This window comes from Aquarana catesbeiana, linkage group LG05 (genome assembly GCF_042186555.1).
Source record: "Aquarana catesbeiana isolate 2022-GZ linkage group LG05, ASM4218655v1, whole genome shotgun sequence".
NCBI classification, from domain to species: Eukaryota; Metazoa; Chordata; class Amphibia; order Anura; family Ranidae; genus Aquarana; species Aquarana catesbeiana.
The window spans coordinates 117210283-117233432 of NC_133328.1; the positions used below are offsets into that span (position 1 = coordinate 117210283).

A 23150-nucleotide genomic window follows, 5' to 3' on the forward strand; every position below is an offset into this window, starting at 1 on the left:
ACCATGGGAGGAGGAGACAAAGGACCCACAGAGCAGGAGGTCTTTGGAAGCGGAGAGGATGGTTTGGGTGATATTGAGACTAGAGTGGTGATGTAGTTCAGGGCAGTGTTTTGAATGTTTTTTGTGGTACCTAGGAGCCACAGCTGTAGTGCATTTTTGCCTTTTGATATGAATTACAGAAAGCACTGTTGCATGTGTGTGTGTATATTTTGCAAAGTGCAAAATGGCAGTTACATATCTCAGTAGCCAAAGATATGCTGCGACTATGGCTCCTAGTTGCCATAGCAACAAGCATATTTTATTCTGTATGGTCATATGCCTAATGTATAGCCATATCCAAAAAAAAAAGAATACACAAATGTATGAGAGGGGAGGAGGAAGGGCAAAATTAAAACGTGTTTAGGGTGAAGGTCCACTAACTTAAGTTAATAAAAATGCAAGTTTTCAGGATGCCTTAGATATAATCTTTGAGCTCTATATAATTCTGAAAATCCCTTTAAAATGTTTTATACATCTTATTAGGGTTGTCCCGATACCGATACTAGTATCGGTATCGGCACCGATACCGAGCATTTGCCCAAGTACTTGTACTTGGGCAAATGCTCTCGATGCTTCCCCCGATACCTGGAAGACAGCTGTGATCGGCGCATGGGGGAGTTACAAGATTCTCCCCCAGCGGCTTTCACCAGCTTTAGTGACATACAGCGGTGATCGCTCACAGCTGACTGTCACTGCATCCTCCTCCGTGCCCCCTCCTTTCCTCTGTGCCTCTCCACTGTCCCCCTCCGTTCTGCTCTCCTTATCTGTCCCCTCCGTTCTGCTCTCCTTATCTGTCCCCTCCGTTCCTCTCTCCTTATCTGTCTCCCTCCGTTCTCCCCCTCCGTTCCTCAGTCCCCCTCCTCCTTCCTTTGTGTATGGATAGAGTCAGCTGACTCTGTCCATTCACAATAACTGAAACATTGTAATCTCCTGTGATTACAATGTGTCAGTTTATGAATGGAGAGAAGCTGCTGTCTTCTCTCCATTCATTCTCAGTGCAGCTGAGGCTGCAGAGAAAGGGACTGGGGAATCTCTATCCTCTGTCTCTTTCTCTGTCTCAAGGGGGAGATATCAGAGGTCTGTTAAGACCCCTGATATCTCACCAAAGCCCCCCAAAAGGGCTGATTAAAAAAAAAAAAAAAAAAGTAAAGAATAAAAAAAATATTATTGTAAAAAATAAAAGTTGTAAATAAAAAAATAAAAAAACACACACATACACCGTTCACCCCCCCCCCCCCCCCCCAAAAAAAAGCAAGCACTGTTAAAAAAAAAAAAAAAAACACTGTCACGTGACATTTAAAAAAAAAAGTATCGGTAATCGGTATCGGCGAGTACTTGAAAGAAAGTATCGGTACTTGTACTCGGTTCTAAAAAAGTGGTATCGGGACAACCCTACATCTTATAATCATAAATCACAAGACAAAGGATAGCCACACCGTTTCAGGGCAAATCACAAGACACGGAATAGCTAATCCTTAGACTGTTGAGTTATGCACCACCAGATGATTGAACACTGGCAAATGGCAAAGCTTGACACCTCCCAAAATAACCCTTATCACTCCTAGCACTGCATCAGTTTTTTCTAGTCAAAGAAAATAGGAGGGCGCCAACCTCAACTCATTATGTGCCTATTAATTTTATTCAGACTGCTGCCTCTTTAAGTGTTCCATAACACCAGTATATAAAAACACAAACCAAAGTAGACGCTAGCCTTGTGAAAGAAAAGTGAGATCACAAAACATAATGTCAAACATATGCGACCAAGTATAAAAATGAAAAATGTAAAAAAAATTATATAAATAGCCAATCACAGTGTCCATAAAAATTGTGACAATCTTTAAATCACTGTGCTCCATTATGTGCAGATAAATTGTGCACTCACCAGACCAATATGGTCAAAAATGCAGCCGACAGATACTCAGTACTGGACCCAGACTCACAGATGCTATCAGCCAATCTTCTTTTGAGAATCCCCAATGATTCTCATGCACCATATAAGAGCAATTTAGAAAAATAGCAAAAGATGGAAAGTATATAGTGTAGTATGTTTTATTCAACTTCAATAGTAGAAAATATATGCAATGTCAATCGCACGGTAAAGTGCCTGGAGAGGCATCAACATAAACAGCTCTCTTTGCACTGGGAGTTAGAACCGCACAGCCATCCGCGGGGTCCCCGTGCATGCCACAGACTCTGAAGTAACACAGGGGATGTAACCTGAAGTGACCTTGGAAGCTCTGCTCAACCTTTAGGTTTAACTGTCAAGAAGATCTGTGAGTACTTCTTGGTGAAGCAAATTTTCCCAGATTTGCAAAATGAAGTAGAATAGTAAAGTATCGAACCAGGCAGAACTTCAGCAATGCAGGTTTATTAACAGCTGATAACATACAGGTTTATGTTCAAAGTATTACAAGATACAGGTCTAATTTATACAGTTTCTTACAATGCAAGCATATTAGATATAAATATTCTTATCCTCTAACCAAATTGAAACAATTGTGAATTGTTCTCACCTTGAACCAGAATGGGTCTTTACTGCCAATTCTTGGGAACCTGTCACCTGATAGGGACCAGCCGGTCGACCAGTGGTCTGGTCCCCTCACAGAGTTCTGGGTTCCAGCTCGACCAAGTTTGTGAGGGAAATTCACCTGAGACCACATTCTGGAACAAGTCAAGAAGTCTTCTCTGACTCGTACGAGGAGACAAGTTAGGACAGATACTTGCCCATTGGTTCTGACCTCTATGACCCGTGCAATAGGGCAGCATACACAGAGTTCAGCCTTATGAGCTCCTATCTGACTTGTCTGTCTAACAATTGTAGAGCTTGCATTTATATACCCTTTTACAAGTCTTGTCTCAACCATCTCTCTTACATATGATTGGTCGCAAAGATCTACGTCAATGTAACTAACCATAAATCTGACACCTGTTCTACAACCAGATAAACTTAATTATTCCCAAAATTCCTATATGTTCATTAAAGTGATTTATAACTGGGTTTGTCCAATTAAAAACACCTGTATAGAGACAGTCTGGCACCCAGCTGTGTTATCAAACTCTCCTTATCTTGATAAGATTTAACTAAGTTCAAGAATTACAGATTTATGACATTTGGGAAAATGAACTTTCAATAACCCCACCAGATGTGTTATATGTTTCACTATATGTATGTATTTTAACAGTTTTAATGAGGGCACAAGCAGAACTTTGTTTGGCCCTGTCAAACTTAATTTATTGTACTGTACATAACTTTAATTATTTCTAAACCACCTGTTTTCTTATCTTTATCTGTCTGATTTATATGCATTTCAGACTTGAGACAATTCTATATAACTTGAATCTATTCTAATGAACTTTCACCCAGTAGACTATCTTAATACATTTTCGAGAACACCTGTGTACAAGTACTTGTCATAAAGACTTTCTAAATCTGGAAAACACAGTATACATTATTAAAGATTAATAATTGTTGCTTTACTTATTGAATAATAATAATGATAAAACCACTACTAAATAATAATATGAATAATAATAATAATCAATAAAATATATGCAAATCAGTATATATATAATATGAAATACATTGGCTAATATGAGATTCTACAACAAAAGCTACCACCTGGTCTCCTTATTTTCATTTTCCAAGTTCTACCAGGTAGATATTTTAGCCTAATCTCATACCAGCTTTGAGAGTTCGGCCCTTTAGATCATTCTTTGAGCTACAGGCCCCAGGTCCCAAACTGTTTTTTCTTGAGCCAGTTAGCCTATGTTGTCCACTTCTCTTTTGGACTGCTGTTGGGCATCTTGACAGTCTGAGAATTCCTGTGCTCTCAATGAATGAGGAAGTAGTCTTTTCTTAGATTCCAGTTGGGAACACAAGTACCCCCTCTATTTGTTTACATGCTGTCAATAGTACTTGCTGCAAAACTGAGACATGATGGTTATGGGTGGAGTTATCTTGTGCTGGCTATATTTTTGTTTTTTGCCAGTGTCCATTTCTCTTCTTTAGATGGCAGTATAACCCAACAGTCTAAATTTCTGTATCAATGGATTCCAAGGAAAATAATTGAACAGTATGTACAATATCCTATGTATACACCAATTTACAAGGAGAAGCAATATTATTATATCGATGCTCCTCATTGTACCTCTGTATAAACAAAATCTTCACTGCAGAGATGCCTAGTCCTTTTTTGTCTTTGGACTTTTGGCGCGTGTGGGGTTAATAGCTTTGGGTCTCTGGGCTGAATTTAATAGAAAATGTTAGAAAATGTTCCCAATTGGAACCCACCATTTCCTCCCCTCTCCTTTTATTGAAAAAGTTCTTTCTTGGTTTCAAGGTTTCACTACCTGTAACATGACCTGTGAGTGCATCCTGTAACTAATTCGCCCCCCCCCCCCCCCCCCCCCGTTCACAGATTGTGTTACAGGCAGTAAAACCAATGAAAAAACTTTTCTGAATGGAGCAGGAGGGGCAGGACACCATTGGAACATTTTTATATTGAATGAGACCCGAAGCAATGAAAAACCTGCATGATGGAAATTAAGACCTGAAGAAGACTGGCATTCCTGCAGTGAAAATGTCTTCAGTATCCACCTGCTTGTACTATGTGGGACATTCTTCATTACAAATAGATAAGTTAGCTCAATAAAGATGTAGGGCTGAAAATATTTTTTTCAGCATGATGAACACGCCCTATCACACCCTTTGCTGTGATGCAGCAAGGCAGTGCATTCTGGGATTTAATGCTTCCTTTATGTCACATGACCTACAGGAAGTGATAGAAGCAAAAAATATATACAAATACATACAATTTAAAAGCCTCCATAAATGAGGTAAGTGAGAGATGAGCACATTAGGACGGCTGGGCCAGAAATAACAATAGAAAACGCTTTTATTATGAAAAGTGAAATTCTGCCCAAAAAGGTGAATTTAGCCTTTAAGCCCCAAAAAAATTATATAAAGCCTCTCAAAAGTTTGCATCTTTATTCACTTAAGGCAGCCAATCAAGGATGTTATTTAAATAAAAACCTTACGGTATTACATTCTAAATAGTTGTCAAAGGGTCAAGTTTGGTAATTGGTTGTAAAATACAAAATGCTATAAAACATTGCCTTCTAGAATAGCTTGCAGCTCTCCTGTTCAATAGTCCTTTAGGGAAAAAGGGTTTTTGCCTGTTGGCTGGGTTACTATTCTCTAGCTTGTAGGTATGGTCTCCTGCTTGTAGTAAATCTTATTTAGGGCTCATGCACACTGCAGCTCAAAAAGCTGCTCCTACTGGCTTTTGAGCTCATTTTTTTTCTTCCTGGAAACTCCCCTTCATGTTAGCCAGTGTGTCCATGCACACTATGGCTTTTTTAGGAATTTACAGACAGAACCCTCCCCCACCAAACTCAAAAAACTTGCTCTAAAGCATGAAAAAGCTGAAGCTTCTTCACGCTTTTAGGCAGAGAAAAGCTCAAATGTCTGTAAGGGCTCTTTCACACAGGCTGTCCGATCAGGTCCGCCGGTCAATTTTTCAGGAGGACCTGATCAGACCCTCCAGTCTCCTCCTATGGAGCAGCGGATGTTGGCAGACACATGTCCGCTGATACCCACTGCCATCGTTCCTGTGTGCCAAAAACAGACGGATTGGTGGTCCTATTTACCATCCGTCCAGCAGATCGGATGGAAATGGACAGGCGGTTCGTTTCTATCCGATTTCCCCATAGAGGAGACCAGGACTCTGTCCGTGTCAGTTCCGCATAGTGGAGCGGACACGGACCTGTCATCCGTCTGCTCAGCAGGGGATCAGCGGAGCAATCCCCTGCTGAGCAAGCAGATTTTGTTAAGCAGAGGCACCTGTGTGAAAGAGGCCTTTAAAGCAGCTTTTTTTTTTTTTTTTTTTTTTTTTGAGCTACAGTGTACATGAGCCCTTAAAAACATTTTTGGCTGCTTAGTATTTACAGCCATCCGTACAACTGATAAAACTGTATTAAGGAGCATCCCTCTTTTACAGAAATCTTCTTTATGTTCTGCAGGAGATTGTAAAAGTAATGAGCGGGATAGCACAAGGCATGCAGACCCTGCATGCAGCCAATATAATTATTGGTTCTTTACATGAAAACAACATGTTTGTTATAAATCGAGAGAGAGGAATCATTGGGGACCTTGATTTTACTAGAGATGCAGTAAGTAGATTGCAGTTATTTCAGTTTTGACATACATGGTAGTTGATTTATTTACCAGCTGATTTACCAAAATGTTTGATAAAACATGATCAGATGTCTCTTTGGTGTTAACAGAAAAGCCTCTTGTTTAATCATCTTTTGTAGTCTGTGTGATTGTCAACTTAATTTAAAGGTTTGTATTTTGTGCTTGTTCAAGTTCAGATGCCACTTGAGAGGTCTCTTTGCCCAGGATATGTTTATGAATTTCTACTCTGACCGGTTTGTAGTGATATATCCTTCAAAGAACGGGTCACGGCCCCAATGTAGTGATATGAGATGTATAGTAGGATAGATAATTAATATTCAGGTATTATAATGATGATGTAAGTACTCTTCCGCAGCAACCCAATTCTTCCAGAGAGATGCACTTAATTGACTTCCAATACAGAACGAGGTCCAAAGTACACAGATGACAAAAAATCCGACAGAGTATATAATTCAGAATCCCATTTTTTTCCTAGGTCTGTGCCTTCATAGTCACATACAGACAAAACTATACTGACTAAATGCCAGCTTGAATGTCCTCTCTGAAATACTAGTCCACTAGGAGGGAGTTTCTGCTAGGTCAACCCAAAATACTCTTTTTATCTTATTGTTACCCCCTCAAGTCTAATTACCATCAATAAATACTTCTTCTATGGTCCTTTAAACAATGTACCCTTTGAAATGTTCAATTAGGTTTACAGACCATACCTCACCTCACACACCTAGGTAGACTTGCATAAGATCAACACATCAAAGGGTCTTCAGCTGTCCCCTTGATATGTTAAAATGCAGTTGACTTGGACAATTCAACTGAATTTCTGGTCAACATGGCACTCCAATACAACATTTTACATAAATCGGCCAATATATTACAACACGGTTGTGTTCTTGTCAGACTTTGTATGAAGTGTTTACACTATGAAGAATTTTTCGACTAAAAAGTATGAATGTCAACCCTTTTGCTGTCATTCATCAGCAGCAACAGGGAGGATTTTTAACACACTGTGTAAACCTGACAAGCCGACTATTGGCTGCTGGGTGGAAGTGATTGGGTGACTGTGCAGCTGCAAGATCACTTCCATGCACCCCCATTCGTGCGACACCCCACCGCCCTGTTTAACAGGCTGCGCTGTCCCACCTGCAGACTCGGAATGGCATGACGGTTGCCACCAGGTAGAGCGAAGTGAGACATGCAAATGTCTTTTCGCTTATCTCCCCAATCTAGCAAGAACCTGGAAGCAACATGCATTACATATGTATTAATGAAACTACCTACGCAAAGGTAAAAAACAAAGGCTTTGGGTGGCTGCTGCTGTAAATATGGGGTGACTAACCACCATATAAGGTTGTTGCAAAACACAAAAAAAGGTGTGCTACCCTCTTTTTACCAACTGTAATGTTTAAAAAAAATCCAAATCAAATAAATTGATTGCTGCTACTGTGTGTCTTTCATTCCATTAAACCAGTCTAAAACACAAAAATCAGTGCAAACGTGCAGTACATACAACCAAAACGAAATAAAGTTCACTGTGCTATTAATAAAGGTGCAAAAGTTCATAAAAAGTGCATTAGGTCCGTTTAAAAAAAGGTAAAAGTATCAGTAAAATTGCTTCAAAAAGTGCTTGCGGTTTATTTTCTTTGCCAAAGTGGCTGTGCTGTGCAAAATCCATACACTCCAATATCGCACCAAAGCCTATACTTTTTTGAAGTTGTAATTTTTTCACATTCTTTTTTTTTTTTTGTCATGTTAAGTTTTTTTCTCACACACGGCATAGGCATACTTGCAATTACACCCCAAAACACATTTTGCTTTCATATTACGGTAAATCTGAAATTCTTCTGGTGACGATCCCACCAGATCTGATGTCTCAACTTAAAGCGGACTTTCCGTTCACTTGGAAAACACACACACCTCCAGACCTCAAACTGCTGTACACCTCTAATCTTGTCACACTTCTAAGAGCTATAAGAGAGACATTAAAACCTGGCAGAACACTACTCTAACTTGGTTAGGATGTATAAACTTAATTAAAATAACCATTCTGCCTAGAATTCTCTACACAATACCTATTAGGTTACCCCCCTTATTCTTTAAAACAATCTGCAGGTTTTTCACGACTTTTATATTTGCCAGGGGAAACACCCTAGACTGGCATACTCCCTTTTTCGCAGATGTAATGAAGATGCAGGCCTTGACCTAGCTTATGTCCACCTATATTACAAGACAATGGCAAAATACCCACTTGGCACCATAACACTAAAGATAAAATCTGTGTCACCCTTGAGAAATCTCTTGCGAGCTGAAACTTCGGGGGGGCGGCATCGTGGATACCGAAAGTTACTAGGGGGTTATACACATGGATGCTCGGGTAAATGGGGGCCACCCTCCAGGTTTGGGGCCAGGTGAAAGGTGCGGGCGATTTCTCCCCAATGACTTCCCCATAGTGCTGCTGGGAGGGTTTCCTTGGTTTTCACCAGGGGAAGATGTTCATTTTTTAAAACCTGGTGCAGGAATGGTGACACTAAGTGTTCCAAATTAGCACGGTCAGGTCACTTTTTGCCTTTGGAAAGCCTTAGACAGACTTAAGGCAGTTTCTCTATGGATGCCTGGTGCCATAGACAAATGAGTGACTTCTTGCAGAAATTGTATCCAAAACTGAGATCCATGCCTTGGAAACCTACAGCACCTTTTATCACAAACCTTTAGATTACTCCTATCCTACCATTCTCAGACACCACCTTATTTTGTGCATGAATGGGAAGCGGAATTGGAACTGAACTTCATGCACACTCAATTACAAAAAATCACACAGCTATACCATGTCTCATCTATTAGCTCTAAGACCCAGGAGTCTTGTTACAATTTTTTTTTTCCTGCTGGTACAAGATGCCTTCAAAGTTGGCTAAAATCTTTTCGAGTGAAGATTCTAGGTGTTGGCGAGGTTGTGCCCAGGAGGGCACATTTATGAACCTCTGGTGGCACTGCCCCAAAATGCAAGCGTTTTGGAAGGACATCTTTCCTTGGATTCGGAAAACCACCCTTAAGCCAATACAATTTTCTCTCCTCTCCCCTGTCTCTTCCATGCCACCCCTTCCTCCCTTAAGTCGTACAAAAATAGCGTTACGCCACATCTTTTAAATGAAAAGGCCTCATACCCAAATTTTGGAAGTGGTCACAGTGCTCCACACTGCAGGATTGGAAGCAGGAGGTGGAGGGCGTCATGGAAGCAGAGAGGTGGGTTCTTGCTGCGAAGGATAAGCGGGAACAATTTCATGATATCTGGTCTGGTTGGATGTATTATTCACTTGAAATGGAGAAAATAGAACAAAAATCAACCCGAGTTGCAGGTGACCTAATTCCTGCTAACTAGATGGCTTTTTCAGGTACCACTCTCTCCACTTGGTTTGCGTCATCCCCTTGGGTGACTCCTTTTGAATACTGTGTCCACAGTCCGATACTAGGCTACTTCGTCTGCATTTAAACACTTTGATCCTTGTACACCCAGTTGACCATACCATAATATGTATGTTTTTTGCTTGTTTGTTATCTTACCTTCCTAAACATCTTTCTACTCCGAGGTCGATGACTGTTAATTCATATTTGACATGTATTGATTATAGAGATCTACCTTTGCAATCCTTTTGTAACTGGATGTGATGCAACGTTGGGAGGATTATAACATCAATGTTGTATTCTGTTTACAGGCATGTAAATAGAGTGTTTCTTGAACCCATTGACTCAACCAGGCCTCTTTTCTTTGTCATTTTTATGACTGGTTCCTTTTTTTTCTGGTTATGTAATTACAAAATTTCTAACAAAAAGAGATTATACGGAAAAAAAACATTTTGCTACTCGTCTGGAGTATGGTGCTACCACGTGAGACTTTTTCACAGCCTGGCCACATACAAAGGTCCAGCATCCAAGTAGCACCTTCAGGCATTCTAGGAACGTAAATTACACATCTAATTTCCTGACTACTATCACATTTTTGAAGGCCTTAGAGCACCAAGACAGTGGAATAACCCACAAAACGACCCCACGTTTTTGGAAAATGTTGAAAGAAAATGAAAATGTATTTTCTTTTTTTAAACAAAGTTCTCATTTTATAAGATATTTATAAACATAGCAAGTATTGCGCCCCAAAATACATTCTGCTGCTACTCCTGAGTATGGCAATACCACACGTGTGAGACTTTTTGACAGCCTAGCCACATAGAGATTCCCAACATCCAAGGAGCACCATCAGGTGTTTTAGAGACAAAAATTACACATATATTTTCCTGACAAAGTATCACATTTTTGAAGGCCCTTCATATTTCTAACACATAGCATGTACATACCAAGAATTACACCGCAAAATACATTCTGCTGAGCAAAGGGTAAACAAACGATTAACTGTGGTTTTGGTGGTGCAGTGGTCCACAGAGGAGAGCATTGGTCCCGGCAGCAGGCAGGGACGTGATCAGTGACAGCAAAAGTAATCGTCTAGGAAGCAGGCAGGAATACTGTCCATAGTCAGTACAGGCAGCAGACAGAGATAGTACAGCCAAAGTGTTGGTCCAAGCAACAGGCAGGAACATAGTCCATAAAAATTCCTGGGTCAATGCAGGCAGAGATATGGTCAGCACAGCCAAAGTATCGGAACAGGCAAAAACATCAAGCTTGGGGCCTCGGTCAGGAAAGAATGAGCACAGAGTTAGAGGCTTCCCACCCAAATCTCTTTTGAAGCCTCCAGTTTCCAGACCCTGATCTAGCAATTACAAAGCCCAGTAGCAGGGCAAAAGATCAGTCCAAGCAGCAGGCAAAAAACATGGTTGAATAACAGGTCGAGGTCAGTGCAGGTGGAAAGCAGAAACGTGGTTGATAAACAATCCAATCTGCAGGCGATACAGGCATGGGTCAGTTCAGGTGGAAAGCAAAAATGTGGTTGATAATGCAGACGGCAGGCAGAGGCATAGTGTCAGGGCTGGGCTCCTAGCAGCTCTCTTCTCTGTGCTCAGCTGTTGGATAATTGTCAGCACTCATTGATTCCTCAGTGGCTCACCTGGTTATCATTATCTGCTCGTCAGTCCTGCCTACAGCCAGCCCTGCTGGCTATTTAAACTGCCTTGTTCATTCCTTTCCTGCCTTCGCTTGGTCAACATATCTGGAGTTTCTCTGCTGTGTTCCTGCGAAAGACTTTGCCCGGTTCATGTCCCTTCTGGTTCCTGATCCTGTTCTTCTGCCTCTGACTACGCTGATCCCTGGTTTCCTGATTACTGACTTGTCTGACTACTCGCTTTGGCTTCTGATCTCTGGCTTATGTTTTGACTACGTTTACTGATCTGTACCATTACATTAAAAGGTGTGATTTGTATTGCATTTCTGTCTGTCTGATTCATGGTTCCTGACAGTAGGCGAAGGCCATGAATTCAGAAGATGCAGGCAATCCACTGAGTGGTAATATATTATCCAGATTGAATGAGCAGGACCCCCGCTTGTATCAGTTTGCCATAGCATTATAGATGCTCCTGACTCGCACTGCTCACCTGGATCCTCCCACTGTGGCTGTTCCTGTACAACCAGTATTCTAGGCTGTCCCTGCTGCTGCTCCAGTCTGTGCAGGCACCCGCTTTGAATATTACCTCTGTAAAAGGTATGTCTGGTTCCGCTCCAGCGATTTGGGGGGCGATCCAGTTCAGTGCAGAGGGTTTATCAACTAGGTTGGGATATACTTTGAGATTCCGCCCCAGGCGTTCCCCGCGGACAGAAGCAAAGTAGGCTTCATTATTTCTTTGCTTTCTGATAGAGCCTTGTCCTGGGCAAGCCCTCTGTGGGAGATGCAAAAACCCATTGTCCTGATTTTGTGGTTTCCTTTAAAAAGGGTATTTGACGTTCCCACTCACTCCACTTCTGCTGCCAAGAGCCTCATGTCCATCAGAGTATGAGAACTGTTTCCGATTACACCATTAAATTCTGTACTCTGGCAGCAGAGGTTGCTTGGAACAATGAGGCCCTCGTGGCTGCTTTTTCTCATCTTGATCTGTTGAAGTTAATCACGTTTGCCATTCTCATTGACTCCAGACTCCGAGACCTTCCTTTAACCACTTGCCGTCAGCAGGCCATCATAGGACATCCTCGGCTTTGTGGTGGTATACCTGAATGATGCCTGTAGCTACACGCATCATTCAGATATCAGCATTTTCAGCCAGCGATTCCCTACACCATAAAAACGATCGTAGCGGCTGTTCTGCCGCTTGATCGTTCTTACAGGCAGCGGAAGGGGATGTCCCCCCCCTCACGCCGCCCTCCTGTGCTTCTACTAACTCACTGCTGCGATCGGCGAGTAGGAGAAGAGATCTGCCGGCCCCAGATGTTGAGCATAGAGATTTCCGGTGGACCAGATGGTCGTCGGAGGCCAGGCGCAATGTTATGGCGTCACGCCCGGCCTCTGCATTCAAAAAAACGGTGCCACCTCGGCTGGGAAGCCGTGATCGTTCTTTTTTATCTTTTGATTTTAGGCATCCCAGTCTTATTGACCCCATATCTCACTGTAAAGAGGTCCTGTCATGTCATATTCCTTGTAATAGGATTAAAAGTGATAACTTTTTTTTTTTAAAGTGTCAAAATAAAAATTTTCAAGTAAAATGAACAATAAAAAAAACAATTTTTTTTTTAAAGTGCCCCTGACCCCGTGTGCTTGCACGCAGAAGTGAACGCATACGTAAGTCCCGCCCACATATAAAAACGGTGTTCAAACCACCCATGTGAGGTGTTGCCGTGAACGTTAGAGCAATAATTCTAGCCCTAGACCACCTCTGTAACTCAAAACATGTAACCAGTAAAAATTTTTAAAGCGTCGCCTATGGGGATTACGAAGTTTGGCGCCATTCCACGAGCGTGTGCAATTTTGAAGCGTGACGTGTTGGGTATCTATTTACTTGGCGTAACTTCATCTTTTACATTATGCAAAAAAATTGGGCTAACTTTACCTTTATTTTTTTTAAAGCAGGAAACTTTTTTTTTTTTTTTTCCAAAAAAATGCGTTTGAAAAATTGCTGCGCAAATACCGTGCGAGATAAAAAGTTGCAATGACCACCATTGTATTCTCTAGGGTCTTTGCTAAAAAAACATATATAATGTTTTGGGGTTCTATGTAATTTTCTATCAAATTTCTATCAAAAAAATGATTTTTATATGTAGGAGCGAAGTGTCAGAATTGGCCTTGATGCGAAGTGGATAAGGAGCACTAGCGATAGCCTCCTGTACATTTGGCTCCGTGCTTTGCATTCCCACCCTTGCCTCCCTCACCTTCCAGGCCTCCTGGTACCGATTTCACTAATGAAGTAGAACCCATGCAGTTGGGCTTCACACACCTCCCTGCGGAGGAGAGGGCCTTTAGGAGAAGGGAGAAATTGTGCCTTTATTGTGGGCAGGCAGGCCACTTTTTGAAGTCTTGTCCTACCCGTCCGGGAAAAGCCTTAGGTGTTGTTGCGTCCCCAGTTTTCCTGAAGGATAAGCCTCTAGTTCGTTACCCTTTCTTGGTCTGAGTCATCCATTGATACACAAGCTCTAATCGACTCTTGGGCTGCAGGCTTGTTCATTATCGTGCCTTGGCGTCTAAGCACTAAATTCCGCTGCAGCTTCGTGCCAATCCACTTGTTATTGAGGCTATTGATGGAGACCTTTACAGCCTGCCCATGTGACTCATGAGACTGCTCAGTTGACCATGTCCGTAGGGTCTCTTCACCATGAGATAATCCAATTACAAATCATTTCCTCACCTCCTTACCCGGTAGTCATCGGTTATCCTTGTTTACAGAGGCAACCTCTTTTTTGATTGGCATTGTACTGAGGTTCTTTCCTGGTCGCCACAATGCAGTAAGACATGTTTTCAGAAAGTGGTTAAGGTCTTGTGCACCTCTTCACTCTCCTTGCCAGAGGAGTACCGCAAATTTAGCATCGTCTTTGACAAAGGTCAAGCCGGTAGTTTGCCTCCACATCATTGAGCAATTCACGTTCAACCTGGTGCCATGCACCCTCGTGGCTGGGTCTACCCCTTGTCTTGAAGGATAAAGCCATGGAGGACTATGTTGCCGATTCACTTCCTCGAGGGTTCATCCGCAAATCCCATCTCCTGCCAATGCTGGATTCTTCTTTGTGAAAAAGAGTGGTGAACTGAGACCTTGTATCGATTATAGGGGTCTCAATTGCATCTCGATTAAGAACACTTATCTGATTCTATTGATTACTGAATTATTTGATCGTCTCAAGGGAGCAACGGTTTTCATGCAGCTCGATTTGAGAGGAGCATACAATCTTGTGAGGATCAAGGAGGTGTACGAATGTAAAACTGCGTTTTAATTCCAGGACCGGACACTTTACGAATACCTCGTAATGCCGTTTGGTCTCTGAAACGCTCCTGCAGTTTTTCAGGAGTTCATCAATGATGTCCTCCGAGATATGTTGCAGCAGTGTGTGTGGTGGTTTATCTGAACGATATTCTCATATGTTCAAAATCCCTAGAGAGCCACCACACAGATGTCTCCCGTGTGCTACAGTGGTTGAGAGATAATCACCAGGTATTGTAAATTGGAAAAGTGTGAGTTCTATCGTGAACAGGTTCAATTTCTGGGTTATGTAATTTCTGCCGGATTTTTGATGGACCCAGAGAAACTATCTGCAGTTCTACAGTGGCCTCGACGTGTAGGTCTACATCCGCTAAAACGTTTCTTTGGCTTTGCCAATTATCGGAAATGTATTCGTAACTTCTGTTCTCTGGTCAAACCCCTGACTGATATGACAAGGAAGGACGGTGACCCACATAATTGTTCTCCAGATTCCATTACAGCCTTTGAGTCTCTCAAAGCTGCCTTTTGTTTCAACTCCTGTGCTGGCACATCCTGATCCTTCATTAGCCTTCATTCTTGAGGTTAATGCATCCGAGACTGGAGTAGGCGCCCTTCTGTCGCAACGTCCTAGCTCCTGAGAGCACTATGCATTCTTGTGGCTACTTTTCTAAGAAATTGTCTCCTGCAGAATGCAATTAAGATTGGGGACAGAGAATTGCTAGCTATCATTTTAGCTCTTAAAGACCACTGTGTCGGTCCTCATTTTGACTGACCATGAGAATTTCACATTCTTGTCTGAGGCTAAACGCTCATCTCCCAGAAGGGCACAATGGGCTCTTTTTCTGTCAAGCTTCAATTACATAGTCTTATTTATACCTATTACTAAGAATGTAAGGGCTGATGCATTGTCGTGAAAAGTTTTCCTCCTCCTTCAAGATAGAATTGGTTCCTACTCCTGTGATACCTCCAGATTGCATTCTAGCCTCTATTCGCACTAGTCTCACTTCACCTTTGGCTGAGAGAGTTCTTGTTGCTCAGATCCTCATGAAAAATCTTGTGATCGCTGCTTTGTCCCCAAGGATCTCCACACTGCTTTGCTCCAGACGTACCATTTTCCCAAGGCAGCTGGTCACTCAGGGAAGAATCAGCTCATCTAGTCTATTTCTCAACAATTCTGGTGGCCTAGTATCCGTGCTGATGTAACCGCCTTTGTAGCCGTTTGTTTCGTGTGTGCTCAGAGTAAAACATGAGGACACCTTCCAGTGGGCCTCCTGCTACCCATACCCAATGGAGAGAGGCCTTGGACCCACTTGTCTATAGATTTTATTGTGGAGTTCCTTAACTCCCAGGGCAACACAGTTATTCTTATGGTGGTTGACCAGTTCTCGAAGATGTCTCATTGTATTCCACTTAAAGCAGAGTTCCACCCATTTCTGTGTTTATTAAAAGTCAGCAGCTACAAAAAGCGTAACTTCTGACTTCTAATAAACAGGCATCTGTCCCATGGTCAAGCGATGCAGCCACCCGAAGCCTCGCTTCTATTATTCTCCTCTCCACGGCACTTGCATTGCAACTGTGGGCACCAGGCTGTGACAGCTTGTTGCTTCACAGCCGGGTGCACATGCGCAAATCACACTGCGCGTTCTGAATAGCCGGGCAATCTTCTGGGACCTGTGATGTGTCCCAGAAGATTGCAGGGAGGGGGGAACTTCCGCTCGGCACCATGAGCAGAAGTGGGAGCTGGGTGCATGTCAAAACTAGGTACCCCAACCCCCCCCAAAATGACATGCCACATGTGGCATGTCAGGGGGTCAGGAGCCCTTAAAGCGGAAGTTCCACCTTTGGGTGGAACTCCGCTTTAAGAAGTAGCCTACATCCAAAGAACTGCCATCCATTTTCACTCAGGAGACCTTTCAGTTTCATGGGATACCCAAGGTTATCATCTTAGACAGGGGTAGCCAGTTTGTTTCCAGGTTTTGGTGAGCCTTTTGTGCACAGTTGGGAATTTTGTGCACAGTTGGGGCTGCAGAACGAGCCAACCAAGCCTTGGAGCAGTGTCTACGTTGCTATATTTCTTTCCACCTTAACAACTGGTCAGACCTCTTATCTTGGGTGGAGTTTTCTCACAATAGTGCTGTCAGTACCGCTTCCTGATTGTCTCCGTTTATGGCTAATTATGGTTTCCAACCATCCATGTTGCCTGACACATTTGTTCCTCAAAATTCCTGCATTAGAGGAGCATTTCCGTGATCTCCATTCCACATGGGTGCAGGTCCAAGAGTCCTTGCGACGTGCCAATGATAGGTACAGACTCCACGCTGAATGCTGACGCCTACCTGCGCCTTCCTACCAGGATGGGTCGAGGGTCTGGTTGCCATCTCGTAACCTCCGGCCTTGGGCCTTTCCGTATTCTTCATAGAATCAACCCAGTGGCTTGCGCATTAGACCTTCCTTCTAACATGCGTATTTTGAATGCATTCCATGTTTCCTTGTTAAAACCTTTGGTGTGCAACCGGTTCGCCACTTTAGTACCACGTCCTCGCCTGCTTCAGGTTGAGAACCATGAAGAGTATGAGATACAATCGATCATTGACTCCCGTAGGTACCGTGGACGCATACACTACCTTGTTCATTGGAAAGGGTTCGGTCCGGAGGAACACTCTTGGGTTTCACCTCGGAAGTACATCCTGCTGTCCTCCTCCGTGCTTCTCATAGACGTTTTCCCCTCAAACCAGGTGCTCCTCCGAGTGGGAGGGGTCGTTGAGGGGTACTTTCATGGCTGGGCTCTTAGCAGCTCTCTTCTCTGTGCTCAGCTGTCGGATGATTTTCAGCACTCTATTTCTTCAGTGGCTCATCTGGTTATCTGCTCGTCAGTCCCGCCAGCTCCTTCTGGCTTTTTAAACGACCTTGTTCATTCCTTTCCTGCCATTGCCTGGTCAACTTATCTGGAGTTTCTTTGCTGTGTTCCTGTGAAAGACTTTGCCCAGCTGACGTCCCTCCTGTTTCCTGATCCTGTTCTTACAGTCTTGTCTGACAACTCACTTTGGCTTCTGAATCCTGTCTTATGTTTTGACTATGTTTAATTATATGTACCATTTTTACCATTACATTTAAAAGTGTGTTTTTTTTTTTTCTGAATTTCTGTCTGATTCATGGTTCCTGACACAGTCGATAAACAGGCCAGGGTCAGTTCAGGTGGAAGACGGTGGCATTCTCTGATGCATAGGCTTGGTTGGGGTGGGGGGGACATTGCGGGGCAATAAAAACTGGTGTCTCTCTTAACTCTGCTGCATACGTGACATTTTTGGCATCTTTGGCCTGCTTCTGTTGATGGAATGCTCTCGGGGAAATGGCACCCATGAAGTCTGCTCACAGAATTACACAGGCTCTATATGCTTAGATAAATGGTACCCGAGCCTCGCAAAGAAGACTCAAGATCCTGCAAGGTTTTGCCTGTAATTAGCCCTCTGGGCACTGGACCCTGCGAAGTGGAATCCTAGACGCTACAGCGCTAAGGCATTCCTGCAAGGTGCTGTACAGGTCCAAGGGAGTGGACCCTAAACATGAAAAGGGTACGCAGTCCTTGAAGGTCCTCAAGTGACAGGAACCCGCCATGAAGGGTGAAGATTAGGCTCTTAGTTTCTAAGCTGCCGTGCGCCTGGACGGGTAAGTGAAGCCTCTTTAATTATTGTAGGGTGTCCCAGTGATTGTAATAATCAGTCACGCTAGCTAGAGGCTGGACACCTGTGTGTGGTGACCATACGGGGTAGTTTTGGGCTAGCTGTGGGTGTTTGCAAAGTAACTTTTTTGCTTGGGTCTGGCTGCTTTATACCTGTATGATGGCGCACGACGGTGCGCCATTTTTGCATGGTTCCCCATGGCACAAGAGCGCCGCTGGGCTCAGCAGTTTGTTTGGCACATGCGCCGTAGCCTTTATCTGGGCGCACCAGGGCCAGAAAAAGCCCTGGGTCCAAAATTCTTCTAAACCCAGCACAAAGCCCTCCTTTTGAGGGGACGCCCCCACTCCATCGGATGGGGGGAAGGCTTCTGCACTTTGCGAACATTTGGAGAACAATAATTCAGGACAAGTGGGTCACCTCAATTATATCCCGTGGTTACAAGCTGGAGTTGCAGGGGGGTTCCCCCTCAGAGGTTTTTAAGATCCAGTGTTCCCTCGGATTCTCCAAAAAGAGACTTATTGCTTCAAAAACCAAACACACAAGGCCCATTTTGGACTTAAGATCCCTGAACCAGTATCTACTGATCCAGTCCTTTCAGATGGAGTCTGTCCGCTCAGTACTAGCTTCACTCCAGATCAGAGACTTCCTAGCCTCCATCGATTTATAAAGGACCATATTTATACGTAACTATCTTTTAGCCTCATCAGAGGTTCCTGCGATTTGCAGTAGAGGAACGTCATTTTCAGTTTGTGGCTCTACCCTTCGGCTTGCTACAGCTCCATGGGTGTTCACAAAGGTCCTAGCACCAGTACTGGGTCTTTTAGGGGCCCAAGGGATCTTGGGGCTCGGGTATCTGGATGACCTCCTGCTCAGAGATCACTCATTACAGGCTCTAGAACAGAGCAGCACATGCACGGTGCGGTATTTAGAAAGCTTAGGCTGGATCATAAATACCGAAAAGTCAACCTAGAGACCAGCTCAAAGTCTAAAGTATTTAGGTCTAATCCTAGATATGGTTCAAGCAAGAGTCTTCTTGCCACCTGTAAGGATCTGTGCCCTGAAGGTTCAGGGGCGTCAGATAAGGGGCACCAGACAACCCTCCATTCGGCTCTATGAGTCTTCTATGGAACATGATATCCTCCAAGGCAGTGCCCTATGCCCAGTTCCATTCCAGGCCTTTACAACAAGACATCTTGTTGGCCTGGATCAGAAGAGGAAAAGCCCTGGATTATCCAATGTGCTTATCACTTCGGGCACGCTTAAGCCTAAACTGGTGATTGCAGGATCGGAACCTGTGAAAGGGAAAATCTTTTCTCCCGGTAATTTGGAGAGTACTGACTACAGATGCCAGTCTCTCAGGCTGGGGAGCGACCCTAGAATGGCTCACAGCTCAGGGGAAATGGTTGGGGACAGAACAGATCCTGCCCATCAACATCCTGGAATTACGGGCAGTACATCTGGACCTACGGTCCTGGAAGGTGGAGCTTCAGGATTGCCTTATCAGGGTTCAGTTTGACAATGCCACTGCAGTGGCCTATATAAACCACCAAGGCGGTACCAGGAGTCTTTCAGCTTTGAAGGAGGTGAACCACATACTAGCCTAGGCAGAGGGACATGTGCAGATTCTATCAGCAGTCCATATCCCGGGAGTAGAGAACTGGAAGGCAGATTATCTCAGCCGCCAGTAGATCTGCCCGGGGGAATGGTCCAGGAAATTTGCCAACGTTTGGGATGGCCAGAGGTCGACCTACTGGCATCCAGATTCAACAAAAAGCTACAGCAGTTTGTGTCCCAAACAAGAGATCCTCTGGCAATCGAAGTAGATGCTCTGGTAGTTCCATGGAGCCAGTACTCCCTGGTTTATGCTTTCCCTCCGATCCTTCTCCTTCCACATTTGTTGTGCAGAATTCAGAGAGAGGGAGTTCCAGTCATTCTGGTGGCACTCACTTTGTTAATGCTCATTTTCTGCTGACAGATTTGTGTTATGAGTCCTCTCTCCATTTTATCATGTTAACCACTTAAGGAGCGCCCGCCATCATTGCACATTGGCTGTTTGAAGTGGAATACCGTTGTTATCGCAGCAGCTAGCTGCCATAATCCCCGGTATCCTCTTCAACAGCGGGCGGTCCCCTTTCAAATAAAAGTGGTCTCAGTGGTGGATTCGAGGTGAGATCACTTTTATTGGGGGGGAGCGGGAGAGAGCCTGCCGCACTCCGGTGGTCTCCGCCGCTTTCCGGAGCCGTCATTAGCGGCGGAGTTTATCAGGTACTCTCTCCTCACAGGCTGGATGCCGAGGGAGGCAAAGATGACCCCCGCTCAGCTAAATACACCATTGAATGGCGGAAGCAACATCAAACATCTGCCCAATGGTCTAAAAGGGGATTTTTTTTGTTTTTGTTTTTTTTTTAGTGCATTTTAGTGTAAATGTTAGATCCGTGGTCTTTTTGACCCCAGATGTCACATTTTAAGAGGTCCTGTCATGCTTTTTTTTTTTCTATTACAAGGGATGTTTACATCCCTTGTAATAGGAATAAAAGTGACCCAATTTTTTTTCTCAAAAGGACAGTGCCAATATAAAAAATTTTAAAGCATCCTATCCCGCCGAGCTTGCGCGCAGAAGCAAGCGCATACGGACGTAGCATCCACATATGAAAATGGTGTTCAAACCACACATGTGAGGTATCGCCACGATTGTTAAAGCGAGAGCAATAATTCTAGCACTAGACCTCCTCTCGAACTCAACTCAAAACTGGTAACCTGTAGACATTTTTAAACATTGCCTATGGAGATTTATAAGGGTCAAAGTTTGTCGCCATTCCACGAGCGGGTGCAGTTTTGAGGCGTTAATTCGGCGTAACATTATCTTTCACAATATGAATAAAATTGGGCTACCTTTACTATTGTCTTTAGTTTAAAAAAAGTGTATTTCCCTTAACGTCTTTCAGGACAGCACCTTGAGAGCGTGGCTCCACCCACTTTGACAGGAAACACACCTCCACCAAACTTTAAAAGGAGGCTCCTTCCCACTTATCAGTTTTTGTGTTTCCTCCGGCGGGAACACATGTGGGAGTTTGGAGCTCTCAAGGTACTGTCCAGAGAGAACAGGCTCCCTACTCCACTATTTTTCCCTACCTCATGAGAGCCGGTTCCTCCCATTTTCCACAGGCTTACGGGTGCCAGGTAGATGGGCTCCTTCTCCCTCGTCAGTTCTCTCGGAGAGCCAGGACTGCTTTTTGGAATCGCTGCTCCCGAGCAGGAGCATCAGGCATGGCAGGCACTTTCATTTTGGCCAGCACGTTTTTTTCCTGACGCCGCCGCCATCTTGGGAAGGGCAGTCAGAGGACTGCATCCGCCTGATGTGAGGTATCCGGAAGGGGGGACGGCATCCGACGAGCAGGCGCTAGGCGTCCTTTCCTCCGGAAGCGCAGGGGGAGGAGGGAGGAATAGGTCTGGTGCCTACATATTTCCACAAGCATCACGCTGCTGCCTCAGCATGGACTCAGGAACCGCAGCAAGTGGAACAGGCACCAGCAAGGCCCAGGTAAGGAGCAGACTGTAGTTTCTGCTCAGCTTTACTGTGGGGTCTCTCTCTAGCCCTCTTCTCCCTAAATGTTTAGTGAGGTTGGAGGGTATTTTTTTTTCCCCCTGGTGGCGGAGGGGCCTGTCAGGGCACATGAGTCTGATGTTTTTCTCGCTGTGCACCTGTGGTGAGCATCTTGAGTAATCAGGCTGACTCTAAAGGATGGTTTGTCTTTTTTTTCTCTTTTTGTTCCCTTATCATGGCAGGCCAAGAGCTCTGACCCTGAGATTAAAAAGAAATGTCCTTCATGCAAAACTAAGTTAAATGAAGGCTGGAAAAAGACTTTATGTCAAACATGCATTGACTCCTTGGTGAGGGAAGAAACCGCTTCCACATGCAGTGATCTAATCGCATCTGCCTAAAAGGAATTGGAGGCTACCATTCAATCCTTCAGATCCTCACTCACAAATCCATCCGCAAGTCAGCCCACTACCTCACAGTCCTTTTCAAGGCTCACTGATAGTCCCGGCAGTGAAGACAGAACTGGGTCCTCTGAACCAGGAAGGGCTTTCCCCCTCTCATTCTAATGAATCAAATGAGGATGGGGGATGAGCTGGAGAATGTCTTCAAAATATAAATCATCTTTGGATCAAGTGGACGGCCTTTTGAAGGTTATTTATGCTACTCTAGGCCTGGAGGAAAAGCATAAGGAAATACACGACAAAATGTATGCAGGGCTTAGCGAGTCCAAAACTCATACCTTTCCAGTCCACGCAGTGATTTCTGAAACGATCAAAAAAGAATGGGCTGACCCTGATAGGAAACCATTCTTCTCTAGGGCTCATAAGAAAAGGTTCCCTTTTGATGAAGACCCAGCGGCTCTCTGGAATAAGGTTCCAAAACTTGATGCAGCCTTTTCTCAGGTGTCAAGATCTACTGATCTGGCATTTGAGGACATGGGGATCTTAAAAGACCCCATGGTTAAAAAAAATTGATCAACAACTCAAGAGCTCAACAACCCATTATGGGCAACCTTAAGCCAGCAATGGCAACTACTTGCGTCTCCAGAAACTTGGAGTATTGGGTAAATCAGCTTAAAGCTCATATAATAGCAGATTCCCCTAAGCAAGAAATCCTTGACTCCTTTTCTACTCTCTCAGCAGCCATAGCCTATGTCTCTGATGCATCAGCAGAATCTATCAGAATGACAGCTAAAGCTGCAGCCCTTACTAATTCTGTTAGACGGGCCTTATGGCTAAAGACTTGGCAGGGGGACACAGCATCTAAAAATAAATTATGCTGAGTCCCTTTCCTAGTGGATTTATTGTTTGGCCCTGATTTGGATTCAGTTCTGGACAGGACTGCAGATAAAAAGAAATCTTTTC

General features: G+C 43.9%; 1 protein-coding gene across 1 annotated transcript in view; it reads left to right on the forward strand.

Moving 5' to 3' along the window:
* Window positions 1-23150, forward strand: part of STK31 (serine/threonine kinase 31) — a 462200-nt gene that overhangs the window by 390639 nt on the left and 48411 nt on the right. Inside the window, exon 20 of the mRNA XM_073630106.1 lies at window positions 6061-6210. Within this exon, the coding sequence (XP_073486207.1) occupies window positions 6061-6210 (150 nt within the window). The remainder of the gene's footprint in view (window positions 1-6060; window positions 6211-23150) is intronic.